The sequence below is a fragment of the Triplophysa dalaica genome, chromosome 6 (assembly GCF_015846415.1).
Source record: "Triplophysa dalaica isolate WHDGS20190420 chromosome 6, ASM1584641v1, whole genome shotgun sequence".
In the NCBI taxonomy this organism is placed as follows: domain Eukaryota; kingdom Metazoa; phylum Chordata; class Actinopteri; order Cypriniformes; family Nemacheilidae; genus Triplophysa; species Triplophysa dalaica.
The window spans coordinates 23,911,643-23,926,099 of NC_079547.1; the positions used below are offsets into that span (position 1 = coordinate 23,911,643).

Here is a 14,457-nt window from a genome sequence, read left to right on the forward strand (position 1 = left end):
CACATTGTACAAATTCATCAAATTAACCGCCTTGTAAAATAGTTACTTATTTTTTCAGGTTGTTTAATCCTGATATGTGCATGGAAAATCAAAGCCTTTAAAAACTATCCATTTGCCTTATGCATACGATCACGTTTGATACATTTTTTAACATTTTATATAATGCACTTCGATTTTACTTATTTATTGAGCCCCGGACTTGCAAAGCCAGGTCTTTCAAGTTAAATTGCATCTTTATGTAAAATATTAATCTGGTGGAAAGCAGATAAGGCGATGCATGTATACGTCCCAATATTTAAGGGAAAGGAATGGTTTTGGCCACAACAGATTTTATTTATTTCGTTTTTTCAAATTGACTTTCAGTCGGACCATAACAAGATTCAGAGCATTCATTCGCAGAAGAATTTGAATGAGTTTTCCGCACAAAGGAGTTATTAATTAAAATATTCCCCTTTAAACAGCGTAGCCTTGACGTTGCATAATGGCGACTCGGCCCAACCCCGCTGATCCGTTGCAGGAACATGATCACTAATGAGCTTATGGAAATCCATAGATCCTGGCAAAAAAATTCCTTTCAATTCTTAATGAACATACCCAGAGCTGAATTATTATTCCAAATAAAAAAATATTATGCCTCCACATATTCCCCCATAACAGCTATCTACTTACCCGGTCACTCTACCGCATACGCACCGCTCAGATATTGCCATAACAAAAAACATTTTTCAGCTCCAGCGTCTGAAAGTCGCACCCTCCGATGAGAGCGAGCCGTAAATAATGTAGTTTTTTGTGATAACAGCGATAAGGCAGTGATAACACAAAGCTTTCATGGTGACAAAGAGCACAGTTAATGCATGACAAATTACAGACACCGCTTCGCCGTACTCTCGATTGTTATGAATTACTTAAGAGCCGTGACTTTTCTAAGCACCTATATTCATTTCCTCTGTCACGAGCGCAAGTAGGCCCACAGTTTAGCTCTCTTTCAACGAGTTGCCATCTATCATTATTTTGCGCGTGGTGGTTTGAGTGGCCGTGAATCAGGGGCAGGTTCGGGGAAGCTCTGCGCCGGATCTGTGACAGTGTCGAAACCTACCAGGCGGATGTTAAGAGCAGGCGCTTAGCCCCTCGGGCGACTTGTGAACTGTCATTCCACTTGATGCGCCAGCTGCCCTCTCGCCGGTGATAAAGTCGACGCTGATCTGCTGACTCTGAGGTCAATAGCCTCCCGATCGGTGTTGATTTGCAGTTTTAAACTACCGTACGGGAGCTTCGGGAAGCCGTTGTGGAGCAGATACCTGAAGCATAGGGTTAGTAAAATACATTATAGAAATTCCAAAACACTAAATTTAATTATCCTTATTGAGGATGAGCATTTGTTGAATCGCCATCTTTTACATTTATTCATACAATGTCTCTTGATATACAAAGATCTTGGTCAACAGGGTTGAACTGTGTTTTTACATGCTAGCTTTAAAATGGATCGTCCACCTCAAAATAAAAATGTTGTCATCTTTTATTCACCCTCATGCCATTCAAAACCTGTATATAACTTTATTTCACAAAAGAAGATAATTCGAGAAATGTCGGGTGGTTTGTGATCTTACAGCGGACGTCAATAAGGACCGGTGTTGTTTGGTTACCGCCGTCCTCAAAATATCATCCTTTATGTTCTGTAGAACAATTAAAGTCAGCCAAAAACTGACATGATGGTGAATTAAGTTTCACTTTAATTTTGTGTTCTAGCACCTCATACAACAAAAAAGAGAGATTTGTACCTCTAATCACAAGACACCAAAGTCCACCGTTCAGCCAGCAGCTCTCGTGTGACAAAAGCGAAAACAATGCGCTCGTGTTTGCAAATATGCATGTATTTATGCGGCTGTTGACATTTGGAGGGACATTTTTGTGCTCTGTGCCATGCTGAGATCTAAACGTGGCTCAGTATGGCGGAGCAAAAGCACGATTACGCTTTTCATTTCTAGAAAATGCTCTGTGTGACACATTGTTCCAAAACCTTGTATGCAGCTTTTTTGTGACATCATACACACCAATGTAAAGGTGCAGGGTCCATAAAGTAGGCAACTTTCTTATCCCCCCTGAAATACACCGTTTAAGCCAAAAACTCTTGTATCTTTATCAGAGGATGCGATCCCATAATGCATGGCGTAGAGCTCAGGATTTGTTTAATTTGACCCATGTCCCTCTGATGTTTCGGGCTCTGGAAATCCCAAACCTCTTTGGACTCGACATTTTGCATCTGTTTGCATAGGCTGGCGTGAATCGCAGCAGGTTGAGCGGATGGAGGACCCCCGAGAGATCTTGGCAGCTGAGCAAAGGCTTATTACAGTCCGAAAGGACACAATAAAAACCATGATGAATTCGGCACACCAGTCACTCTTACCATTTGTGCTGGGAAATGTCTGGGGTGGCTTGACCTTCCATGAATGATAATAACTGTTCAATGCCCAAGTGCAGAAAGCACAGCAAATGGGAAGCTGTGGAAGCATTGACTTAATTACCAATCCAGAGGTTGGGAAGGTGAAGGTGACATGAAACAAATGTAAAGAAATATGATTACAGGACTACAGAGGGCAACAGAATGACTGCAGTGTTTCTGTGGAGGCATTTACTCTTCTTAAATGAGTTGTGGTAATGGGGATGAGTACGAGAGAGAGAAAGAGAGAGAGAAGTCCCCATGAATCTGAAGTTGCGATCGTTTCTACTCACGTGATTTCACACATTTCCGAGCAAAATGGAGTTTTAAATGAGAAAAGTTGTGGCCGTGGCTTTCGTCTTACTCTGCGATTTGATTGGATGTACAAAACCGACTTTGCATTTAAATATACAACTGGCAGCAGACTGACAGTATAAGGGGAGGAGTAAACGGATGCTCCGCCCAAGCCGTCTAACATGCGCCATTCAAAAAGGATAGTGATTACAGGACGGAAGTGCATTTTCATATTTTAAATGAGGTTTATGTGGGCACACGTTCTTTTAAACGAGAATGACCCACCTTGATCAACTATTTACAATAAACACTGCAATATTTCATGAAAAAATAGGCATTGTTATTTTTCATTTCACTGGGACTTTAAAACCATGCTTATAGATACTCTGATACTGTGCATGATAATATCATAGCAAAGTTTTGCCCTAAAGAACCACAATGGTTACTATCTATCCCTCTCTCTGGTCCGTAAACTCTCGTTTTATTTGTTGGGGAAAACAATGTAAGATAAATTTGACCATAACGCGGCATTCTTTTTGCCACTTTATAACAGTGAAGTGCAAATATTATATCATGACAGCTCTTAAATGTATTTAAATAAACAATTCTATATAAAAATTAATTAACAGTATATATAAATAGTGACGTATTAATAATTTGTATAATTCGTGCAAGTTGTAAAAAAACACAACGTGGAAAATAATGGCTTCATTTTGAACCTGCCTTCCGATCATAAATCCAGACGATCTCTCATCCGTAAATAGTCCATGCCACGCTTTCACGCACTGTATGATTGAAATAGAAGGTAACTGTGCTGCATGCTGTGCTAATATATGACCTAACAATTTTCTAGCATAATATCTGAAATAGTTTGCATTTTTGCTTCAGTAGGCTAAATGTTTTAAACAGGAGTATGCTCAGGGCATGACTATAGGTCGGACCACTGGGACCAGTGCCCTAGGGCATCAGACCGCCAGGGGCCTCGAAAGCCTCGGGCCACATGAGCATGAAAAAAGCTCAATACCAGGGCACTCAGCACAAACACTGAGCTGACCACAACACAAAATTCTTAGTTGATAGATAAAAAACTGCGAAAAGCAAACATTGAATTTCCTTTTAATTGGTTTAACAACATCTCAAGGATTGCAGGGTTTTCTTCCTAATAGCGTGTCCTTTATGTTATTAGTTTCGACTATTTGTTGGTTTTTAAATACCCGTAGTGACATGCTATTACCGTCTTTAAGCAATTTCTGAGGGACGATTTGACCCAGCAACAAATAGATCACAGACAATCATGCTATTAATGCCTCATCTGGAGTGGTTTCATTCACAGTCAAACAGATAAGGAAGAATGTATGGTTTCGGCAGGCTGAGAAGCCCCCAAAGCTAATCACCATAATTAAGCAGGTGGTATTTTCTCCAGCCAATATTTCACCGACATCAGCCACCGAGAGCTGCAGAGGCATGGAGGCAACTCTGAATAATTGATGGCGCTCGTGAGCATTTATAATTTACGCCCATTCCCATCGGAGAAGGCAGCATGAATGTGTTGTTGAGGATTTCTTTAGCATTGGGTTTATCCCGAACATCTTATTCATAGCATCTGTTACGGCCTCCGCGGCCAAACTATTTATCGAAGGGTTTCCGCCGCAGCGACGTCTCGCACTGCATTAAGCTTTAGCCAGGCCCGACACGACATTCAGCGAAATGTCAATTTAGATTATGTATGTGACGTGATATTCCTTTGGGTCTCTTGTTTCATCATTTGTCAGAATTGTAATGAAACGTAATAAGATTCTCCAGGAATAAAAACGCCTTTGCAGTGGAAACAAATAAGAGGAGCTGACATGTGTTTCTGTGAGACACTGTCAGGGCATCTTTGGCTCCACGATACTTTAGCAGGTACCAGTGGGGCAGCTGATAAGATTTCATCAATATGCCTTGTTGAAGCTATAAATCAAATATATAAATAAAGTGTAAATACATATCATAAATATAGCATATTATGTACAGTTAAGGTCATAAGTTTATATAGGCCTTGCAGAACCTGGAATATGTTGGTAATAAAAAAAAAGAGAAGTACAGTAAATAATGTATCGTAACATGGACCGTTTCATCGGACACGCGCCGGGACACATATATATATAAAAATATTTATATATGAAATGAAATGTAAGCAAGGCAACTTTTGGTAAAGTACTTGAGTGTCATTGATGAGAGTTTGAGGGGTGAAAGTGACAAAAATGGAAGATTATGATCATGTAGTCGATTCCTCCAGGATCTTGTTAATGTATTCAGTGCAGCCATCTGAAACAGCATCACTCATCAGCGGTCTCCAAACTCTCTGTAGATCATTTGACATTGGCAGTGCTGATTAACACAAACTCATTGTTAAACAAACGTCTAACTTTTTCATTAATGTTCATTAAACAGTGTAAGAGTGTTCCGGCAAAGCTTGGCTCCTTGATCACGGCAAGGTCGTGGGTTCACTTCCCAGGGAGCATGAGGACTAATAAAAAAATGTATACCCAGCTGTACTGTAAGTTGCATTGGATAAAAGCGTATGCCAAACGTGTAAAAGAGGTGCGTAATGTTTTTTAAGGCGATTAAACCTCAAGACAGCTTTCCCACGATATCACAGACTAATGCATGTTATTAAAAGCAATAGTACGAGCAAACAATTTTGAAATGCCATACATATTTCCTCAAAGGATTACTTCATAACATTTATGTTCCCAAATAGTTTCTAAAACGTGCGAATGCCTTTCCTGAGAATTACGTCGATCACAAGCTTTCAGCTGTTTTCCACCATAACAAACAAGCTGATGTCTGCTACCGATTCTGTTTAAATTGCCCCCCGCGGCACCTATATCCCAACCCTTCCTCTGAGCGTTTGCCTCGATATGTCCTCTAGTACTGTCAACTCTAACAAGTGACATGTTGATCTGCTCGAAGGAGATAATGAACCTTCTCTGAGTACCGACCCCTTCCGGCGGATACATTTCTACCTTTGATCAGTAGTTTGACCTTTCCAAATTATATTCCCAATTTCTCATTCATCACTCGGTCTGCTGAAAGTGTCTGAGTTACCCGGCGCTATGCTACCTGAGTGTCTCATTACCGTAGAAACGTATATAGTAGGATCCGCTCAGTCAAGCATCTGGAGCTCGGTTCGAAATTGAACCTCATAATAATTTGATTGACCAAGAAAATGCCATAAGGACGCACAATGGTGACGGTCTTCCTGAGAGAGCGTAGATGCTAAAGAAGATAAGCTTGACTAGATGCCATTTTCCCTCGTGCCGAGGAGCAGTAAATCTACAAAGGTCAAGACTGAGTGATGGAGATATTAAATGGAGATCTGAGGCATGCTGGGAAATATTTTTCACAGCAGGTCGGAGCAAGATCAGCCTATTAATGAGAAGCCTTTTGCTTTGACACATGTGTGAGGAACGCTGCATTTCTAAGGTGCAAAGCTTTATAATTAATTAAACACATTTTAGCTCACGCTAAAGTTTCCCTGTCTGTATGAGGCCTGAAAGAGGCCGTTATTCTAAAACAGACTTGAGTATTAAATACATTCATGATTCAAAGCAACTCGATTGGCAGCACATTGCATACAATTAAAGGAATAGTTCATCTTCAAAATGAAAATTCTGTCATTATTTTCATGCCCGCTTGCCACTTTCTTTCGTATGCAGAACATAAAAGAAGATATTTTGAAAACGATGGAAGCAAAAAAACATTGGTCCCCATTGACTTGCATTGGTTTTGTGTCCCTGCATTAGAAGTCAATCGTGACCATCGGTTTTCGGTTACCCCCATTTTTCAAAATATCTTCTTTTAAGTTCGGCAGAAGAAAGAAAATGACACAGGTTTAAAATAACAGGGTGAGTGAATGATGACAGAATTGTCCTTTTGAAGTTGAACTATTCCTTTAAGTCTTGTGCGCCTCAGATATTTCTCCTGAAAAAGAATCTCACAAATGTCGCTAAAGAGTTACAGAGAAAATCTCAAAGATGTCCCAAACTGAGCTCAGATGCAAGTGCAAATTATTTAAGATCTCAATATGAACGTTTCTCATCATAAAATAGCTCAAATCATGATTCTTTGAATTTACATTTATTTTACACCTCCAAACTGTTCACGGATTTCAACAATGGTCTCCTTTGCTTGCATTGGTTTTATGTCTCCTGCACAATTTTAGAACAAAACATTGAGGTTATGTTGAAATGAAACACAATTGAGGACTCCATCAAATCTCTAGAGCTGTAAAAGAGCAACATCTAAGCAACAAAGTTTCAACTGGGAAGTTTTATGAAATGATGGCTAAACGTTTGCTGATAAAGCAATCCGTTTGTCCCTTTCATACAAGCATGAATACAATATGCAATAGAGACGTGATATTGATAGGGGAGTAGATTAGCTCGCCGTCAGACATGAGGGATGCTCGACCAACGACTCAACGGCTTCCTCAGTCATCCCCCTGCTTAAGAAGGACAGACAAGTCCCTAAATACCCCAGTGAGCTCCACGGAGGCCTGTAAATGGGCTTGTCTGGTCATGCCGCACATGGATAATAAGCAGCTACAGTATTCTGCTGCTCCAGATATGTCTTCTGCATCGCCATATTGGAGCTGTCGACATCTCACATCTATGGTTTTATAATATGGGCCATACATTCCACTGTATACAACATATAATGCATTGTAAATAGTCCATATATCATTTATTTATATTTAATTTTTTTTAAAGAATTCACAATATTGTAAACAATTGTATCCACATAAATAGAATATAAATAAATAGTATAGATACAAATACACAAAATAAATAAATAAATGGGCATTGTATCATGTGGATATGAGGTCACAATCAATAGGCCAAGACAGTCTTGGTTTTCTTTGTAAACATCCGACACACTTAAAATAGTGCATTAAAAAAGGGTTTCCTGGAAACGTGTGTGTGAGAACAAGAGCGCTCACACGACATAATGTGATGTCCTCTCTCTGGTTCGGAGAATAAATCTCTACGAGTACTTTAATCTTGTTGTGGACCTTAAGTATACAGTAATGTGCCTCCATTATACACCAGTGAAGTAAAACCCACAAAAATAGTGTTGGTTTAAAGTTAAATCATTTAGTGGAATTAAAGGGAAAGTTTAGACAAAGTGAAAATTATTTATCGCTCATCCTTACACCATTTCAAACCTGTATGATGTTCTTTCTTCTGAAGAACACAAAAGAAGATATTTTGAAGAATGCAACACTGATCCACATCGACTTCCATCGGACATGGACACAAAAACACTGAGACGTTTCTCAAAATATCTTGTTTCAGAAGAAAGAGTCACTTATAGGTTTTAAACAACATGAGCGTGAATAAATGATGACATGCGATCCCCTAAAAAAGCACATTGTGTAAAGTTGTTGGAAGATAGGAACCGTGCTTCCTGTTTTCGCCGATTCATTTTCAAAGGTTTACTGACTGACCTTTCTGACCTTTCCGATGCACGGACATATCGCGGCAATTAGGAAAACCACGTGTCTGTGGTTTACTGCGGCTAAACACCCATTGATTTTGCATTATCAAAAAGCTATTACGACATTTGGAATGCGCTGATGGGGAAATAAGGGGTGTGCTGTGGCTCTACGCCTGAGAACACCGTGAAACGTTTGTGCAGAAATTAATACACAGTGACAAAATATGCTCGCTATATTTAGAGCGATAATTATTCAGGCACTTATTCTCCGAAACTTGAGCCAGGCTTATGAAATACTTTCAGTGGCTCAGACACCACTCGCCTGGCTAGAATATGTTTGCGCGCGACCAATCTGTTTTGTTCAATAATTACGCAGGTTTTTTTTTGTCACTCCCATCCCATAGCTCAGCCATTTGCCGCCCCGCTCGGCTTGACAGTAACAGATGTTAAAATTACACCGACTATGAGTGTAAACAACAGCTGATATCAGTTGAGAAGCTGTTAGATACGGAAGATGGATATTCGTTTCAAATTAGTTTGCCCACAAATCTCTTTTGGTTTGCCGGATGACACCGGCACCCGATGCGACTGCATATTCACCGTATTTAGCTATTCGGTAAAACACAAAGCTATAGTATTTGAAGCAGGTGTAAGATTTATGCATTTACAGCGAATGCCGTAAATAGGTCACTAAACTGTTTAAGAACCAAATCAATGCATGAATCAAAGCACTACTACAAATTTGCTACTGCATGTGGCTATTTATTAAACAAACGCTACAGTCTCGAGTGTACCAGTCAAACATAATTATGCAAACGCGCATTGCTCAAAGCCATGCATATGGACAGATGCATTCATTTCAAACAAAGCTGCCGTCTAAGATTTGGTGCCCTTCACCTAGACCGTCTGTTTAATAAATCTTGTTTTAAATTACTTTAGACGCGCACATGTTAGGAGAAGCAACAGCTGTAACCTTTGGTGCTCACCTCAAGAACACCCCAGAGGTTTGGACACAAAGAAAAGAGATTCATCACAATCCGTCTCCCGTCCTCTGTTTCGGCGCAGAATATTATATAAAACATTGTTAGAGAACTCAACAGGGTCATTTGAACCAATCCTCTGACATTTACAAATTACTCAGGGACGGCAAGCTTTGGCAGATTGCTAGAGTGGACAATATGACATGTTGACAAATGTTTTCACATTTTGATGTGGGTGAATCTCACGGAAACGGTCCAGAATTACACGGCGTGTTTGTGAAGATTTGAGTTGATATTTAAATTCAAATCTTTTAAATTGAGTGCCTTATGTTAAAGCAGTTTGCAATACGATCACGTTTAGAATTTGATTTCTTCCTTTTACTTTGATGAAATGTGACCCGGCCATGTTCTTGACAAGTTTTGTGAGATTCCCCTCTACAAATGAGTTTGCGCTTGGAAAACTATTCTGAAGAATTTATTTGTATCGACCAGAATAACGTCAGTCAGGATTCCACGCAATGTCTTCGTTGTTCTGTATGCACACGTCCATCTGCGGTTGTCACATTCGATGTCTTGAGAGTCGGCTTCTTATCTCTTGAGTAATGTGTTAAGATATTGGCCCTGACAGAATTTGTATCCATGTATTTTAGCATATTCCCTGGGTGAAAAATAAACATTCCACTACAAACATATCAAGTTGGCAGATCTTCTTGGCCTGTACGGTGTAAATGTAAACTTCCGAATATTAGCTTATTTGTCTTAACTGCTACGAGTAGGGATGTGCTTATATTATGCATTACAACCACCTGTTTCTTTCAACACCCACTTGGGTGGTACTGAAGTCGAACACCTGTTTGCAGATAAACAGGTGTGCATTTTACGCAAACTCTGTGAGCATTGCTTAAAATATCTACAATGTGTGACCCATCCGACAGTAATCAGCTACATGGTGTATATGAAGGGAAATTCCACTAGCTGCCTAGAGGCATAACTAGTACACATATTAACTCATTATTAGCTCAACATGCAGTTTTTAATCTATGAAGTGATGTCCGCACCAGTAACGCTAAATCAAATCCACCGAATTATTAAACTTGCAACTAAACTCAGTATGCATCCATTAAAAAGCTACCATATAACGTTCTCTCGGCATCTTCTAGTGACATCATGTAGTAAACATGTGAATGTGATGCGTGGTTGACTGTAACGGATTGTGGTTGGAAGTCAAATATTTTATGTCATAATATCTGAAACCCGAGTTTTTTCGAATGGCACACCTGTCCCATCTGTCCCACCTCTCCAAAATTCTAATTCCTTAAAAGTAGGCATCCGTTAAGTTTCTGGCTTTATCAAAGTTTGTGTTCATACATATTACGTGTTTTACAAAAAGTTGAAAATTTGTTTACGGTTCACATGAGTTTGCGAAGGGCTAGTCAGCGTCTTATCCGTGATGTCACATGACGCGTGTCGCTGAAGTAGATTGATCTGCCCTAATTTCATAGGTCAGATAACCAACTTCGTTTGTCGTTCCAAGCATTCACTTCCTGTATTGAGGTCGGCAAAAGAGGGTCGTCACTTTATCACATGAGCACAACAGAGCGCATGGGTGGCAAACCACTCAGCAAAATGACTGCTTACAATATGAGGAAACGCAATTCCGCATAACATTTTTGTGTCCAGGAACACCTGATTCCTTTGTAAGTCATGAAGAAGTCGTAAGGATCAATGTCGAGTCCAGCTGCTTGGAAATTAAAAAATAATTGAGTGTTTTAGTCCCGGTTTATTTGTTTCTCCAATTCTCCTCCTATCCCGACATGTGCATGTGGGAAAGTGACGTCAATGCATACCCTGCATACCTGAAATCCGAGTTGTCTTGAACGCAGCATCTTATTCGCTTTTCACACTGCACACTGCGCTTTTCACAATATTTCCAGGAGATGCGTCCAAGACATCTCGGATTTTAGGAAAATTTCCCTCCACAAACCCTGCAGTGACATCTGGATTTAGTTGCATTGCATGTAAAAACTTTATGATTTAGTAGAGTTAAAACATAACAAGTATTTATGTACATTAAAACAGCACCATTCTAGAAATTTTTTCGAGGTTGACGGTGAAATACTCATAAATCATAAATATCGTAGCTTTAAAATGTTTAAAAGCTTTCTTTACTAATTAGAACCGTTTTAGACCGTTGCGTGTTTCAAACGTTTAATGAATAAAAGTCGATATCAAAGAGGACACAATGACCAATGCATTTGAATTTATGACCCTTATATTCGCTCGTTGTTTTGCATGATATTTTTTGCCCTCCGTGCAGATTAATTTATGGTCCCTTTTAATGTAGCACTACTGGCGGGGTTTTGTCACCGACGAGTGCGCCTAAAAGCCACGGTACGCTCACAATAGCCAAGTTAATAAACTTGTATAAATTACATTCCTGTTGGTGCAAGCCATCCATTATGTTATGCGAGACATTAGCTTAATGTATTCCGAGCATCGCGGGCGATCCATTGTATGGTGATTGCTCAAGTTTCACAGCACGCCTGATTTGTGTGTCTGTTGTTCGGTGTAGCCTGGATATGAATTCTCAAAATGACTTGGTCTGAGAGACCTTTAAGAGACTCTTGTCTCGTTGGGGTTCCCGTAAACTGTGACAGTTGTTGAACAGTTTGTTGTCGGCTTCCTCACACACACACCTTATTTCCGAACGGCCAGTGCGGACTTGAGTGTACCTCCTGTGGCTGTGTAAGAGAGGGGTCGGCAGGGGATGTAGTGTGCGATGATGGAGCATACTATAATCTGTCATAGGTTAGCTCTGAAACACCGGGAGTTCGAGAATTGTGTGCCTCGGTATCTCAACAGGATTTATGTTTCTGTCCCTCCTACAGATCCCGCAGGTGAGTTATGCCTCCACGACGTCCGAGCTGAGCGACAACACGCGCTACGACTTCTTCTCGCGCGTGGTTCCTCCGGACACTTACCAGGCGCAGGCTATGGTGGATATTGTCAGGGCCATGCGCTGGAACTACGTCTCCACGGTGGCATCAGAGGGCAATTACGGAGAGAGTGGCGTGGACGCATTCATTCAAAAGTGCCGGGAAGACGGTAAGAGGGCGTTCTGTTTAGGAATGTTGTTGAAATGTCCTCAGCCCCTTGACATTTATATTTGAACTCAACACTCTTTAAGGTCTCTTTGAATGCTACGCATTTTACGTCTATTAAAATATGAGTTGTTTTGTGACTTTACTTAATAAGATGTAAACAACGTTGGTCCAGAAGAACTTCAGTTTTAACCAAGTGGCAATCTTGCAGTCTCTCTCGTGAAACCAACACGTTAGTGACTGAAACTGCAATTCATCGACTGACCCCTAGAGGCTAGCTCCAAAACAGAGCAGAATCTTATTGACCCACATGTTAAAATGGCCAAAAAACATGTTTACACCCTGATACAAAAAATATTTTGGCCCTTCATGACAACAGTGAGGGGGGTGATTTTTTTTATAACTCATCTGTTTAGATTATATTAAGCTTTAATATTCTGCATAATTAAGGGATTGACCACTTGAGTGTGTGCGTGTGTCCTGATAATACCAATAACAATATTGCTAAACTAATATCACTTAAATAAATGGTTATTTGAAATGTTATTAGAAACCTTGTAAACATTTAAATGTAAACGGCCAATACGTCGAGCTTGGCGGGCGTGGTTTGTTTCAGGCACGTCAGCTCCACCCACGTCCTGCCTCTTTGTCCATTTTCGATTATCAGGGAGTGACGCAGGATGCCAAGATGGCCATGACCGGCTGCGCCAACATTAGGCTTCATTTTTACTCTTCACAAACCTACGGGTGACGACACGCACACTTCGTCCATATTTTATACAGTCTATGGTTTAACACTACACAAGCGTTTGAACAAAATAAAACCACCAGATTCTTCATAACCGAATAAAAATCTTACACAAATATCTTTAAAATATCTTATTTATTATATATAAGATAAAAAAAGACTGAAGGAGCTTCTGGACCAGTGCAAATGTGAAGTGGTCAATGATGAACAAAAGGTTTCTTCATTCGAAAGGTTGACTTATGATTGTGTAAGAAATACAGACTCTTTGGTAGATATCTTGTATATATTTTCAGATTTCTAAATCCATACTGTCACCAATGCTTTAGGTCAAGTTTAGTGTACAAGCTGGAACCAATTTGTTGCCCCTGGGCAGTGAGAACCATGATTGTTTTCCGCAAATTTGTACAATTTGCGCATAGATTGTTTCAGCAGCATAGATTTTAGTTGAAGTCATGCATTGTTAAATTGAAAATATTAAAGGGTGTCATCACTCATATCACATGTTTCTTTGAATCTTGTTTTCGAAAGTTTTCAGAACTAGTCTCAGGCCATGATGCATGCAAACATATGGAAGCTAAATTTGTACAAGTCAAGTTGTATGAATCATCTTTGTGAGAACGCTTGAATCTGCCCTGAGGAAGTTCTGGGGGAAATGAAGTCCAATTCCCTCTTTTTGTCTTTAGAGTAACAGTGCACCACTCCTGTGTTTATACTATCTTCTGTTTCTCTTGAACATTGAAGCTATAAACATCTGTTCCTCCTCCATATTCTATCCTGAGATCTGACCCTTCCACCTGAACAGAGAACAAGCTTCTTCAAATCTATCAGACAGTACCAGGTTGTGAGGTCCGTAAGGAATTCGCCTTTTCTGGGGGGACAATGAGCGCTGATATAAGCAGGGATGCAGGAACGATCTGAAGAACCCTAAGATAAAAAAAACAATTCCGCTCATATAGTGTACTCATTATATAAAAAAAACTGGGGCGGACTGACTTAGAAATTAACAAAAAGTAGGGAGCATTATAATACTGCATTTGTAAGTTAAATAATGTGATCCAAAGCGTCTTCATTCTTAAACCTGCTCTGGAGCGGCATAAGAGAGGATCGGGCAAATTTGATTCCAATGTATCAAATTATATTCACCAATAGGAAAGACAATCAATTTGGAAAAGAGGAAACCTTTAAAAACCATGAAATGAAAAATGGACTCGCGCTTACAGAGCGTTGAATTAATAAGAAACCGCTCTGTTAGGAATGTAATTGTGAAAGCCGCGTTCGTCACAAGAGCTGAGAGAAATGGTGAAAAGTTCATTTTCCAAAGGTCATATTTACTTTTACTGATATAATTCATATTGTGGCTTTCAGAAATGCTGTATTGTTCGAGGTTGATGTGTGAAGTTTTCTACATTCAATTTT

The 14,457-nt window shown here is 39.8% G+C and overlaps 1 protein-coding gene across 1 annotated transcript in view; it reads left to right on the top strand.

The window, feature by feature from the left end:
- The window catches only part of grm4 (glutamate receptor, metabotropic 4), a 159,965-nt gene that overhangs the window by 80,274 nt on the left and 65,234 nt on the right, over positions 1-14,457 (top strand). Inside the window, exon 3 of the mRNA XM_056750805.1 lies at positions 12,081-12,307. Coding sequence (XP_056606783.1) covers positions 12,081-12,307 — 227 coding nt within the window. The remainder of the gene's footprint in view (positions 1-12,080; positions 12,308-14,457) is intronic.